Here is a 15,166-nt window from a genome sequence, read left to right on the forward strand (position 1 = left end):
CACCCGTTCCTGAAGAGTAGGAAGCTGGCGCTTCTGTAATATAGTCCAGTTGTTGTGAACATTGTGCCTGAACCTCTGCTCCTTCCTTAGCTGAAGTATTTCTTCCAGTCTCTCCTCTCAAGGCTGAGGCAGAGTTCCCAGCCGTGGGAAATGACAGGTGCCCCGTCACTTTCCTTTAAGGATGTGAACGGGTGGGGCATTGGTGGCGCACGCCTTTGATCCCAGCACTTGGTAGGCAGAGACAAGTGGATCTCTGTGAGTTCAACTCCAGCCTGGTTTACAGAGCGAGTTCCATGATAGGCTCCAAAGCTACAGAGAAACCCTGTCTCAAAAAAAAAAAAAAAAAAAAAAAAAACCAAACAAGCAAAACAAACCCCTTCTGATGTTTCTGGTCCCTCAAAATTACTTCCCAGTGAACAAAACCAACCTCCTCTACTTTTATGGTCAGGAGTGTTTTACCACCCCCTTTCCTGCAAAGCTAAACCTGGGGCCTAAGCACACTACCCAAGCATTTTGCCCCAGGTTATAGTCTCAAACTCGCGGTGACATGGTTTTCCAGGTACTGGCATAGGTGTGAACCACCACATCTGGCTCCTGGTCCCCTGCCCCAATTTAAAAGATTTTATTTTAAAATTGTGCGCGCGCACATGTGGACATGTGGGATGCGTGCCAGCAGAGTCCAGAAGAGGGCATCAGATTTCCCTGGAACAAGGTACAGGTAGGTGGTGGTGAGCCACACAATGTGGGCGTTGGGAACTTGGGTCCTTCGCAAGAGCAATGCATTCTTCTAACTGCCGAGCCATCTCTCCAGCCCCTCACCCTACCCCCACACACTTCCAGTTTTTAGCACTGGCTTGGTCCGGTACTTGCTATGCAGACCAGCTTGGCCTTCGAGTTGAAGCAGTCCTTCAGGCTCGGCCTCCTGAGCGCCAGGACTGCAGACAGGAGCCGCCACACCTGGCTGAGCTCTCTGAAAATCCCACTGCACTCTTGCCTTTGTCCATGTGCCTTCAGTAGGAGACACCAGGAGTTGGTCTCCTTCCAAAGACTGCCTCCTTGCTGGAGAGCCATGGCTTCACTGTAGTGCCAAGAGCTTTTCCTCAAGTGAGGCCATTTTCATAAAGAATGAGACACATTCAACAGGCCCAGCGAAAGCCAGGAGAGATTTTACAAGAGAGATTTTACTTGAAAACCTCAATTCTTTTCAAACAAGGGCGAGATTGACTTGGGGGCGAGAAGAAAGGGGGCCCAGGGAATGTGATTCCGGAATCCACTGGGGTTTGCCAAGTGGTTCACTCGGGGACTTGTGACAGAAGCTTGTAGGCCGATTATGAGGAAGATGGACGGGCTGGGAAGAACACGAGTCAGCAAATATTTGCCTCTTGGGCCAAATGGAGATCAGAGCCCCATCCTGAGTGTGCGTGCTGGTCGAGGGGAGAGAGGGCGGGTGACATTCCTGTCTCCAAGCCAAGCAAGCGGGTCCCTCAGTATGACGGAGGCTGAGGCAGTTTCCTTCTCTGGTGTGTGCTATTTGAAAATCTCCGTGTCTATCTTTCTGGTCCCTCTGTTCAGGTGTTGGGCTGGGAGGGAAACCTGTCTTCACAATTATTATTTACTATACAACCTGTGGGAGTCAGCTCCATCTTTCAGCCATGTGTGTTTATGGAATGGAACTCAGGCCATGGGGGCTTAGCGGGGCTTAGCACCAAGCACCCCTACCCCCAGCCATCTTGACGACCCTGATACTTGTTTTCTAGATTGAGATTGCACACGTTCAGGAAACCCCCCCCCCCCAGGGGTTCTTATCTTCCCTTGTTTGGACAGAGTATGTTTCTCCATTGCATGCTCTATCTCCCAATGGGGCACTGGTCTTGAGGACATGCACGCTGGGCATGGGGTTTTTACATCAGCTCTGGAAATTTAGACTCAAGCTCTCCTGTTAGGCTTACAAACACTTTCACCTTTAGATCTATCTTCCCGGCTGAGATTTCTGGAGGTGTTTGTTTGCTTGTTTTTAAAATCTGGGATGTAACAAAATTCAATACAAGTCACTGGCCTGTGGAAGCGAGGCAATCTGTCAGTGGCCAGAGGGCCTCTAGCCCAGTCTGTGGTGACGGAAAGGGTGTGGCTGCAGTGTCTGGGAGAGAAGCGGCCGAGACTGCCTGCGCTTGAACATGGCTGGCTCAGCAATGACCTGGATCTTTTGAGTATATGTAGAACAGGTGTGAGGCTTGGATGGCATCTAAATGGCAGAGACACCTGTAAGGAACACTCTGGGCTGGTGGCCCATAACTAGCCATAGCAGAGACAGCACTGGTTACTACTGACAACCAACAGAACAGCCTAGCTGATCTACACGTTATCTCCAACTGATAAAGCAACAAGTGACCAGCCAGGTCCCGTCAACGGCTACCCTCGCTATTCAAATACCACTGTTATTTGAAAACAAGTCACTGGAAAAGTCTCAAACCTTGGTTGCTATGGCGATTCAAGTCAGTAGCTTCTCATATAAACTTAGGATCAGTAGAAAGGGCGTCTCACCCAATTAGGCTTTTGAAGTTTACATTTTCTCAAAGCTCTGGCGTGTGACTCATTTTGTGGAGATGGGGCTCTTGTTTCTAGCTCTGAGTCAGTAAGGGTGTCTCTGACGTGACTGGAATAGCCCAGTTTGCAGAATGGTGGAACCAGCCATGGAAGGTGTGGTCACACACACCCAGGTTAAATGGCTCCATATTCAGCCTTGCTTCCTCTCAGGGCGGCACCTAAATTGCCCCTGGACATAAGTCCTGGGTGGAAACAGGTTCTAGAGATATTTGCTTTTACAGATAAACCCATTTCCTATCCAACACTCTGTGTGTGTTTGTGGATGTGCATATACTAAGGTGTCACCCAAGCAGGAAGTCGGATGTCTTCCCTCTCTCTAGCTTACAGCCTTGAGACTGGCTTTTCGGTGAGGCTGGCTGTCCAGTGCACCTCTGGAGCTCACCTCTCTCCACCCCTCAGTGCTGGGATGACCTGGCTTTTGAGATGGTGCCACTGAAGGGGAACCTTCATGGGAATCTAAACTTGAGTCCGTATGCTTGTAAGGGCAAGCGCTCTTACCCACCGAGCTTCTCTCTAGCTCCCAGTGTTTCGCTTTTTCATTGACTTCAAAGAACGGCACAGAAGCAATAGCTTACTCCTGAGCTAGTGAAGGGTGTGTATTCCGAAAGGATCCATGTTCCCAAAGTCCTTATTCATTCTCAAAGCATAGTGGGTTATGTTGGTTAGGATTTTCCTTTAACAAATTGAACAATTACTCTAGGGCTACACCGTGAAGGAAAAGCAAGACACAGACATTAGGCAGTCAGCTCAAGCAAGGGTGGACAAAGGGCTTCCCTTTCTCTATCAGAGGACCTGTGGCTCTGAACTCACCTTTACTCAAGGCATCCAGAGACCTACGCAGGTCCTCAGGAGGTCTCAGTTCCTGCCGGTTTTTCCTACCAAAAACCTGAGTAGTCACTACAGGCGTGATACACACCCAAGTGTCTCCTTCAGGCTCCTAGATTGTTTTTTTTTTTTTTTGTTTTTTTTTTTTTTTGTGTGTGTGTTGTGCTTTTTTGTTTCATTTTGTTTTGTTTTTTGTTAGTTTGGTTGGTTGTTCTGTTTTGTTTTTAAGACAGGGTTGCTTCTTGTAGCCCTGGCTGGCCTGGAACTCATTATGTAGACCAGACTGGCTCCAAACTCACAGAGAACCTCCTGCCTCTGTCTCCCAAGTGTCTCCTTTAGTGGTTCCCAGGAAGAAGTACCTTCCATCTATTTAAATCGACCCAGTGGGAACATTCCCCAATTTCTGACATTTACATTCTGATGAATATCAACAGTAGATTAATACTTGGCATAGTCATAAGGCCCCCACAGCAAGGAGAACCAAATCACGTTAAGTATTAATTTTCTTAGTGAATAAGACAGTCACACATCCAGAGGTCAAATAAACACCAACAAAAGCGCCCGAAGGGAAGTCGAATGTGAGCAGTTAATATTGGAGGCAGGGTGCCCAGGGCATAGCATCTATAACACACACCAAACCCCAATTAGACTAGGGACATGCACGGGGGACTTTATGCTTACCAGCTTGAGAGAAAGCTTCACGGAAAAATTGAAGAGGTAACAAACGGGAAGAGAGAAGGAGAGAGAGAGAGAGAGAAAAAAAAAACACAGGTCAGAAGAGGGGGCACTTGGCCAGTCCCACAGGACTCGCAACATCAGCTCACCTGCCAGCTTGTGAAAATGGCCAGGGCAGATCTGTGCAAAAGTTCACAGGAGGGGCTGGTCGTACAGAAACGTCTTAGGTGGCTTGGGAGCCAGAGCCACGACAAAGTGTGAGTGGAGAGCCCTCCTGACCCTGCACTGCCGCCCCCACTGGCCGCCCGTGAGAACCAGCTTGCTGGGGAGGGTGACCTGAGGTGGTGCTGGGAACAGAACCCAGGGCCCTAACTCTGCCAGGCACAGCAGTGACACACAAGGACCCTGAAAGGAAGAGAACCGCATGGCACTTTGTTCACCGCATCTCCCCCAGGACATCTAGGCAGATCCTTTTAAAAATTTTAGTTTTGAGACAGGATTACCCGATGGTCAGCAGAGGCTGGGATGGCCTTACATTTTCAGGAAGGCTTCTCCTCTGCTCCTGAGTGCTGGGGTCACCGGCACGCTCCCCTACACACCCTCTCACATGGGTGCTTTTTAATTTTTTAATAGTATTTTTCTTTTTATTTTGTCAGGTGTGGTGATGCACGTCTTTAATCCCAGCACTTGGGAGGCAGAGGCAGGTGGATCTCTGTGAGTTCCAGACCAGCATGGTCTACAAAACGAGTTCCAGGACAGACAGGACAGTTACACAGGGAAACCCTGTCTTGAAAAACCAAAACCAACCAAACAAAAAACATAGCGAGTATGGCGTCTGCAGAGGCCAAAAGAGGGCAACGAAACAGAAACAAGATCTGTAAGATCCACTGGGGAGAGTTCAGCACAGGACACGGACTTGGTCTCTAGCAGTGCAGAGGGCCCTAGTAACTGATAGCTGGGTACAGACATACCCAGGACAAAATGTCAAAGAAACCACACTTGGATTTTTATGCTGCATAGAGAGGGGTTAAAATTTCTCAGCCAGCGTTTGTACTTTTCCATTCTTAAGGTTATTCACAGTTGATACTTCTAGCCAGGTTTGGTGGCTCACACTCGGGAAGCAGTTGAGTTCCAGGCCAGCCTAGATTATTACACAAATCCTGTCCCAAAACAAACAAAACAAATAAATAAATAAGGTCAACACTTCTTTGTAAATAGGCAATTGCCTTTTAAAGACACAGTTCCCACACGGAAGGAAGAGATTGACCGGACAGCTTTTCAAAAGTCTGCACAGGCCATGCCCATGAATTGTTGAGCCTCCTGGAGCTCCCGCACAGATTGTCCCTCACAAGCCGAGCTCGCCTTCAGACAGACCACACTCATGTCGTAGAGCAGGAGACGGCCCCCATGAAGCACGCTAGCGCATACTAGTATTTCCTCACGCAGTCTTATTGCGAATTCCAAAAACCTGACTCACTATTTACTCTCTATAGGGCTCCCTTTCGTGATTGGAGATTAGAACCGAAATCTCCTAGAACCAAATTTGTGAAGCAATAAAAGGTTACCATTTCAAAATAAGAACAAGTGATTAGGGGCTGAAGAGATGGCTCAGCGGTTAAGAGAACGGGCCTGAGTTCAATTCCCAACACCCACATGGTGGCTCACAACCATTTCGTAACTGTCATGAGATCCAATGCCTTCTTTCTGGTGTGCAGATGTACATGCAGACAAGAACATACACACATAAAATAAGTAAATAAATCTTAAAAAAAAAAAAACAAGTGATTAAAACTGGGCATCTGCTCCAATAGAAACAGGAAATACTAAATCTTGCACTTGGCTTTTGGAAACACCAAAACCCTCAAATTCCGTTTTTCTGAAGTGGGCGGTGACAGACCACCTGCCGGAGGTGTCACCGCGATGTGTGGAATTCGTTTTTAAACACGAGTAAGCATTTTCAGGTTATAGGTCATAAGCCAGTCAATTAGGTCACTTCCAATTAGTAAGCAAGTCTTCTCGTAGAATAAAGGCAAAGGCCTCATGGAGTGTGTGAACAGACACCATCAGCTTCAGGCGACAGTCAGGGGCTCTGGGAGAAGCAAGCATCAATAACACAGAGCCAGCTTGTCCGTGTGTCATTGGATGGTCACAGCTACTAACCTCAAGCGCAAAGAAAGGGGACGGTAAGTGCCTAAGCACATACGCCTTAGTGAAATCTACTGGGACCCTCTCTGCTCGTGCCTCCTTGAGTTTTTGTTCTCCAAGCTCAAGGCACGACTCCCTAGGAACCCGCTGGCTGCACACACCGATGTGGATCCCAGCAAGGTCATATCGTCATGCCATAAACTGTCTCTTTCCGGTGACTACGTTCTGCAGCTGGGTTTTATGGGTAAATCTCTGCCATAAATTCATACCCAGGGACACCACGGACATTTCAGGTGGCAGTTGCAGGCTTCTTAAAGATTTTACCAGAACTAAGACAAAAAAGGGGCATTCTGACAGTGAGCCCACTCAGTGGATGTCACTGGGGCATTGGACGTCTATCAGGGAGCCTGGGTTTCTCTATGCAAGTTGAGGGAATTTATACCCTAAGACCCCCTCCTTGCCCTGGGATGCAGTTGTCTCAGTTTGGAGTTTTGTTCAGTGGGATGGAAGTGTTACAGCTGCACCTGTGTCCCCAGTCTTGGCGCTGTCCAAGGGGTTAGTGGCTTGGCTGTGACTGCGTTCTTGCAGCACAGGCAGACTTACAACATAGGCCCTAGCCTCGAAGGCATGCGTGGGCTTCCCTAGAGTCCTCTTCATGAGCTCTCTGTGATAACACAAAGACTGAGTCTGCCAACAGTCAGCAAGAAAACAAGGAAGATTAAAAAAAGGAACCGCACATTCATAACGTGACACACAACAACAGATTTCCAGAATGTCTTGCTCTGCTTTGGTGGCATTTCCTAAGGTTAACGTTAAAATACAGGAGGGATCACCTAGACAATTGCTTTTCGTAGGCGAAAGGAAATCTCTGTTTAAGACAATAGTATTAGCCTTTGTATAGTCAAGCTCAGGACACGTTTTTATCTACCTATCCATCTATCATTCGTCCATCTATCCATCTATCTACCTGGGCACATATCTATCAATCTATCACCTCTATATCTCTATATCTCAATCAATCAGTCTATCATCAAACATCTATCTATCTATCTATCTATCTATCTATCATCCATCCATTCATCTCTATCTCCCCCATTCCTCTTTGGTTTTCCTCTCATACAGCTCACACTGGCCTCAAACTCGACCCTCCAGTTTCTACCTCCTAGGGGCTGGGATCACAGGTGTGTGCATCCACACCCAGCTCTGAGGATACTCTCTCTACTTTAATCTTTTTTTTTACTCATGTAAAGATGGAATACTAAAGTCTGTCAGTGTAGACTCTCTGTAAATACCCCCAGAAAATAGCTTACAACAAAAAATCCAAAATATTTAATCTTATTTAATTATTCAGAAGTAAACCAAGCTATGCTAAGAAATATTTGCACATTGAGTCAGGTGTAGTGGCGTTGTCTCAGAAAAAAATAAAGAAAAAGAAAGAAATGGTTTCACACAATTTCCACACTCTGGTAATTAAACCAGATACTTAGAATTCAACTTTGAAGGCTGTGCAATGTGAAATGAAATTAAAAGACACACTACAGAGTACAGGACAGATGGTTCAATGGTTAGAAGCACTTGCTGCTCTTGGGCAGGATCTGGGTTCGATTCCCAGCACCCACACGGTGACTCACAGCCATAGCTAACTCTAGTTCCAGGGTATCCATGCCCTCTTCTGAACTCTGAAGGTTCTAGGCATACAAGTGGTACACAGACATGCACACAAGTAAAACACACAGACAAAAAATAAAATGAAAACACCTGACTGCCGGGCGATGGTGGTGCACGCCTTTAATCCCAGGGAGGCAGAGGCAGGTGGATCTCTGTGAGTTCTAGGCCAGCCTGGTCTACAGAGCTAGTTCCAGGACAGGCTCCAAAGCCACAGAGAAACCCTGTCTCAAAAGACAAACAAACAAACACCTGATCAAAACAAAACAAGATACACCACGGTTACAGTTATTCTCCCGGAATCCTCCCTTGAGCGCCTCTGCTCAGGAGTGGCCCTCTCAAGTTCCAGGGCAAGAGAAAGCAAAATGGAAGCAAGGACTCCATTCCCACTCATCATGGACCCAGCGCCTCCCACACAGACGCTGCTGAATAACCTGGTCTAATTCCCCAGACTTTGGTTTGTGATGTTTTCAAAGGCTTAATGTTCCCCCTTTCCTTCCTCCCTTCCCGCCCTCTCCCGTAAGAAGAAGCATCAGCTCCGACCCTAAGGGCTCATCACAAGTGATGGAGGCACAACTATTCTTCATGCCCCTCAGTGTCGAAGCTTCTAGCAGGCCGCTTGTCACTGGGAGAAGGCACTTACCATCCCGGAACGTTTCCATTAAAAGGAATTTGCTAAGCATAGATTTGAGGAGTAAGAAATAAAATTCATTTTGCTGATTTTTTTTTAAAAAAACTTCCTTTAAATCAGACTTAAACCATTTTTTCTTGTACTAATTGAACGCAGGCATTCTCTGCCTACACACTCAGTGGACACCCTGAACACAGACACAGAGACCGTGGATGAGCGGTAGACCGTGTGATGCAGCATCAGGACCAGAGGTGCAAACAGATGATGGCTGTGAGAACACCTGACACATTTCTCCATGAGCGTCTGACAGACAGATGCAGATGTTCATAAACACGAGTGACTGTGTGGTAACACGATGGAACTGACTCTGAGCCCGGCTCACCCTGGTTACATCCATGGACATTCTCTGATGAAGAGTGGAGTTCTAAAAGCCCGCAAAAATCAAGCCAAGAAGCTGCCGATTGCTCAGCCAGTCCCAACAACAGAGCTCAGCACGATCTATAGCCCACTTCTGAAGCTACTCTGCCTGCTGACAGTGGCTCTCCTGACAGTTTTAGGAAATTAAATTTGATAATAAAAAAATGATCACATTTATTTATGCAGTGTATATGTGCGCATGCGAGTACCAAGGCGTGAACGTGGAGGTCAGAGGACAACTTGTAGGAGCTGGTTCTCTCCTTCCACCAGGGAGGTTGTTAGGGTGAACCACTGCACCAGCCCAAACTTCTGAGCTTTAACTTGATATACTAAGTTGCTTAAAGCAAAAATAATTCTTTCAAATGCATCCTTCCTTCCTTCAACCTTGATGTTTGGACCCTACTATTTTTTTTATTTCCTCATCTATTTTATTTATTTATTTATTGTGTGCACGTGGAGGGCAGTGGGCAGCTTTGGGGACTGGGTTCTCCCCTTTCACTGCTTCTGTCCTAGGGACTGAACTCAGGTTGTCAGGACTCAGCTCCAAGCACTTTTAGTTGCTGAGCCATTATTATTTTATTTTTGAGACAGGATCCCACATACCCTACACTGGCCTCAAACTTGCTCCGCAGCCAAGGATGACCTTTGAACTTCCGATCTTAGCGGCACTCACCACCGTATCATGTTTTATGGTGTGCCGGGGTTGCATGCCAGGCAAGCACTCTATCCCCAGCAGATTTCTGTTCTTCTGAAATGGGATCCCATTATGAAGCCCGGGCTGATCTTAGTTTGGTGGCAATCATGCCTCAGCCTCTGGAGTGCTGAGTTTAGCCATGGACCAGGAGGCCGAGCCTATGACATGAAGTCTTTTAGCACAGGAATTTACCAGCAGATGGACTGAAGACAAATGCTCATCGGATTAGCTCAGGTTAGGAATCTCTTCCTATGCCAGTGGATGTTGGAGCAGGAAACACAACACTTTCCATTCATGAGGAACACTGGGCCTGTCTTTGCCAGATCATGCTGCTTACCAGCCCAAGGTCTGGTACCCAACTTCAGCTCTAGGGGTAACTTAGCTTCTGGGCATCACATAGAAACAAGTGTCACAAATTGGGAGTGGCTGCTCACACCTTTAATTCCAGCAGAGGCAGGCAGATGTCACATAAAAACAAGTGTCACAAATTGGGAGTGATTGCTCATGCCTTTAATCCCAGCAGAGGCAGGCAGAAGCCTCTGAGTTCAAGGCTGCTATCTATGTGGGATGACTGTCCTGATTCCTGTAGGGTTTTAGGTGTGATTTACTCACACAATCTCATCCTGCAAACTGGGTGGCTTGTTATTTGTTTGTTTGTTTGTTTTGAACATAATCTCATATAGGCCAGGATAGCTTGGAACCTGTTATGTAGCCAAGGATGACTTTGAACTTCTGATCCTCGGAGGACGGGTGTGCAACATCACACCTGATTTCAAACCTGAGTCTTAACATCAAGTGTGTTCTAAGAATTTTTCCCACTGGTGCCACAGACTCTCAGACCGTGTGAGCAGACTCTCTGGCTCCATGGCTTCTCTTTGCATACTTTGCTGCAAAGAGAGCTCAGAACAGAATGGGGGCGGCCTTGGTAAATGTCACTACTGTTGTGCCTGTCCCTTTGCAAAGAGATGCAGGTTTAGTGACTCTTGAAAGAATGTTCAGGGCCACAAATGCTTCAGACTTTATGGGGAGATCTATGTAGATGGAATGAGATCCAAATTTAAATTTGAAACTCACATGTTTTATATACTCTTTTTGGTCTTGGTTTCGGTGTTTTGAGACAGGGTTTCTCTGTGTAACAGTCCTGGCTGTCCTGGAACTCATTCTGTAGACCAAGCTGGCCTCAAACTCAGAGATCCACCTGCCTCTGCCTCCCAAGGGCTGCGATTAAAGGTGTGCACTCCCTCTGCCTGGCTTCTGTGTGTTTTTTGAACATGTAATTTGAACATGCTTCTGGTATCTGTGTTTCAGAGATGGAGCCCAGGTCTCAGGGAAACATCTACCTCTGGCCATGCCCACAGCCTGGTGCTGTGTTATGACCATAACACCCCACACGAGGTCAGGTGTGGAATTTTCCTCTCACGGTGTCATGATGGCGTTCAAAACACTTTGGATGTTTGAATTTGGATTTGGACTGCTCGACCTGTGCAGAGTTCAGCCCTTTCGGGTTGAGAGATACTTTATCACCATCCCTGAACTTCACAAGGGAACCAGTGTGCCTGGCTGCCTTCCTCTTTGCCACGAGGCTTCCTTAGGACAGCGGAGCCTGCGCTGCACTGTCTGGAATTAGTCAGCACGTATTTTCTGACTGTCCAGTCATTTCCACTTCCTCATCGTCTCCACTGTCAGTTTCAGAGACCTGATCAAAGTTGGTGAGATCAAGGAGGAAACGAATGGCTTGAAGGGGAAGTATGGGGTGCTTCCAGCATGGACTAGAGCACAAAATCTCAGGCCTGCTGACCTTCTTGTCCTCCCACCCCTCCGCTCTGCTTTGTTCCTTCCTTTCTTTCTGCCATTCTTTTGCTCTGTGGCTCTCTGGGAGCCTAGGCTCAAGCTTTCTCTCTCTCTAAATGTTATAGAAAAACACACTGGGGCCATTCACAAAACAAAGTAACTTATGAGACATGCAACACAGTGCGAGAGACGCAGGACTCCAGAGCGGAACTTACCCCACGCTTTAGGCTCCGGAAGCAGTGGATTTTGGGTTTGGAGGTCATGAACTCGTTGAAGCGGTGGGAGAGGGGTTCCTTTTGCTGCTTGGGAGACTGGGGGCCGTTGGGAACAGCAGAGGGTGAGGCAGAGGCAGGGGGAGGAGGGGGAGGCTGATGGGGGGATGTTAAAAGGGACACAAGCTACACGTGAGAGATGAGCGGTGACAGAAAAAAAAAATCAGAAACGAGAAGACAAAACAGAAATAAGCATCAAATCATATTCAAGATCCAAAGCAAGTAAAACACAAACCATTAATATCGATGCCACAGTACAAAAGAAATCATGGAGGATGTGTTCCACGAAGAGGGGGTAAGAAGGAGAGGCTCAGTGAGTACGCGACAGGACAGCAGAACCTTGTGACCCAAAGCTCATGCAGACAGCCACATGCAAGCTAAGGCTCTCGTTAGTCATTCCAAAACCAGTTTAAGCCAGAGGGGTAAAACATTTCCGCACCTAAACTAACACAGCTTGGTGAAGGGGCGGGGAAAGGGTCTAAATTATTGAGGTTTTGAAAAACAGCCACGGGACAGTCCTGTCCTGGGAAACTCAGACACAGTCTGACCTAAGGTTAATGCAGTAATGCCACCTCCATCCCGTTTTAGGTCACCGGGTTAACGCTGTCATGCACCTACATACCACGCTACGGAAAGAAAATGGGAAAATGTTCATGGAGACAGAGGTTAACATGGATTCAAAACCGAGCCCAGGCTGGCAAGCTTGATTAGATGGGGCATCCCCCTTGCTCCCGGCAGAGGGGTGGGTGAAGGGCTATGAGGTCAGTGATGTTAGTGTGGCTGACCCGTCCAGGTGACAACACATCTGTAATAAGACAGAGGCCATGGCAAAGACACCACCACCAGAAAGAGATCGTTTGCATCGTGGAATGAACGCAGCACGCTAACTGCTCTCTCTCGCTTTCTGGACGGAGAGAGCTTAGCTTGATTAAGACCAAAAGATAAACTCTGAGCCTCTGCTCCTGGTTGCCTCAGCCTGCTCAGGGTCTGAACGGCCAGTACCTTGTTTTTCTTGATGAATGGCCACAGCTTGCCTCTGGACTTGCCGCCAAACTTGAGCTCTGGCTTGCCTTCTTTTGAGCTGGAGAGGCTGTTTTCTGACACCGTGCGTTTCATCGGCTGGGTGTAGTCTTCGAATTCGATGTCTCCAGGAGGCTCGAACCCTGACTTGTAGGCTTCTACGACCAGCTGTGAGTCCTGCAATCATACGCGTGGACAACCAATCAACACCAGAGCGCAGAGGCCAATCCAAGAAAACCCTGCTGATACTGGGTTTTCCCCCTCTCAGCAGTGTGTCCGTTACTAGATAAACTCATAAATCTGTGCCCCCAGGCGAGAGCCAAAGGCGCTTTCCCCATCGCCATCAACCTCCCATGATGCTCTGCCTTCAAACAGAGTGATTAAAAGAAGCTTGATCGAGACTTGTAAATTTTTTTTTTTTTGAGAGATCTAAAACCAATGACAAAAACATTTCCAGCTCAAGGTAAGGGAGCTTGTCTGTAGGATGTAGCTGGAGGCAGGGAGGATGCTGTTCACTTTGGAGCATGGATAATTGTTTCTCATAAACTTGGCTGAGGTCTGGGAAGAAGGCAGAAAGCTAACACGTCTCCAGTGGGAGGCAAGGAAAGTCATAATCACAACTCTACACACAAAAACAGCGCCACAAAAGCACCGTGGCCAGGGACGCTCCCGCAAACAGCTGCCATTTAAAGCATTCTGAAGCAGCTGCACACACCAGACTGACAGAACTCTCTACAGAGGTTATAAAAGAGTGGAAAGGGGGAACTGAGCAGGGACTTTAAACGAAGCACTGTTTGGCCCAAGGGACTTTCGGCAACATCTGAAAGTGATATTGACCTGCTGGGGAATACTATTTTCAGGTATGTGACTTTTGTTTACGCTGCATTTGTTTAACTCTGTGAAGCTGTGATTCTTTGCCTGTCTAAAACACCTGATGGTCTAAGAAAGCACTGAACAGCCAATAGTGAGGCAGAGGCAAGGAGAGGCGGGGCTGGCAGGCAGAGAGGATAAATAGGAGGAGAAAGAAGGAATGAAGAGAAGAAAGGAGGACATCAGGGGTCAGCCACTCAGCCAGTCATGGAGTAAGAAATAAAGGTATACAGAAATAAAGACAAGGGGGCTGGAGAGATGGCTCAGTGGTTAAGAGCATTGCCTGCTCTTCCAAAGGTCCTGAGTTCAATTCCCAGCAACCACATGGTGGCTCACAACCATCTGTAAAGAGGTCTGGCGCCCTCTTCTGGCCTTCAGGCATACAGACAGAATATTGTATACATAATAAATAAATAAATATTAAAAAAAAAAGAAATAAAGACAAAAGCCCAGAGGGAAAAGGTAGATGAGTTAATTTAAGAGCAGTTGGCTAGCCGGGCGGTGATGGTGCACACCTTTAATCCCAGCACTTGAGAAGCAGAGGCAGGTGGATCTCTGTGAGTTCAAGGCCAGCCTGGTTTACAACGCGAGTGTCAGGACAGGCTCCAAAGCTACAGAGAAACCCTGTCTCAAAAAATGAAACAGCCGGGCGGTGGTGGCACACGCCTTTAATCCCAGCACTCGGGAGGCAGAGGCAGGTGGATCTCTGTGAGTTCGAGACCAGCCTGGTCTACAAGAGCTAGTTCCAGGACAGGCTCCAAAACCACAGAGAAACCCTGTCTCGAAAAACCAAAAAAAAAAAAAAACAAAAACAAAAACAAAAAAACGAAACAAACAGTTGGCTAGAAACAACCCAAGCTAAGACTGGACACTCATAAGTAAGAATAAGCCTCCATGTGCGATTTATTTGGGAGCTGGGTAGCAGGATTTCCCCCCCAAAACAAAAGTAAAACATCATAAAGCACTAACTGTCCCAGTGAGGGGATGCTACCAGCATCTAGTGACAAACATTGCACACTCAGCAAGCAGCTGGGCTGCTGGTGCCCTAACGAGCTTTGTCTTTTTCCAGAAATCCATTTCATCTGGCGATGGATGGAGATAGAGACCCACACTGGAGCATCGGACTGAGCTCCTAAGGTCCCAATGAGGAGCAGAAGGAGGGAGAACATGAGCAAGGAAGTCAGGACCACGAGGGGTGCACCCACCGATACAGTGGGGCTGATCTATTGAAAGCTCACCAAGGCCAGCTGGACTGTGACTGAAAAAGCATGGGATAAAACCGGACTCTTTGAACATGGTGGACAATGAGGGCTGATGAGAAGCCAAAGACAATGGCACTGGGTTTTGATCCTACTTCATGTTCTGGCTTTGTGGGAGCCTAGCCAGTATGGATGTTCACCTTCCTAGACATGGACGGAGGGGGGAGGACCTTGGACTTTCCACAGGGCATGGAACCCTGACTGCTCTTCGAACTGGAGAGGGAGGGGGAGAGGAGTGGGGGGAGGGGGAGAGGAGTGTGAGGAGGGGGAGGGAAGTGGGAGGCTGGGAGGAGGCGGG

The 15,166-nt window shown here is 47.7% G+C and overlaps 1 protein-coding gene across 16 annotated transcripts in view; it reads right to left on the reverse strand.

Annotated features, from left to right (window-relative positions):
• The window catches only part of Fnbp1 (formin binding protein 1), a 124,491-nt gene that overhangs the window by 16,852 nt on the left and 92,473 nt on the right, over positions 1 to 15,166 (reverse strand). For 4 of the 16 annotated variants that reach the window (XM_041674168.1, XM_041674178.1, XM_041674167.1 and 1 more), the window contains 4 exons: positions 12,722 to 12,916; positions 11,663 to 11,845; positions 6,853 to 6,936; positions 4,111 to 4,125 (listed from right to left, as the gene is read on the reverse strand). In XM_041674168.1, coding sequence (XP_041530102.1) covers positions 4,111 to 4,125; positions 6,853 to 6,936; positions 11,663 to 11,845; positions 12,722 to 12,916 — 477 coding nt within the window. The remainder of the gene's footprint in view (positions 1 to 4,110; positions 4,126 to 6,852; positions 6,937 to 11,662; positions 11,846 to 12,721; positions 12,917 to 15,166) is intronic. The other 12 variants (XM_041674176.1, XM_041674175.1, XM_041674170.1 and 9 more) reach the window with 7 other exon arrangements.

The sequence above is a fragment of the Microtus oregoni genome, unplaced genomic scaffold (genome assembly GCF_018167655.1).
Source record: "Microtus oregoni isolate MIOR12 unplaced genomic scaffold, Mior012 000025F_ref0000491, whole genome shotgun sequence".
Lineage (NCBI taxonomy): Eukaryota > Metazoa > Chordata > Mammalia > Rodentia > Cricetidae > Microtus > Microtus oregoni.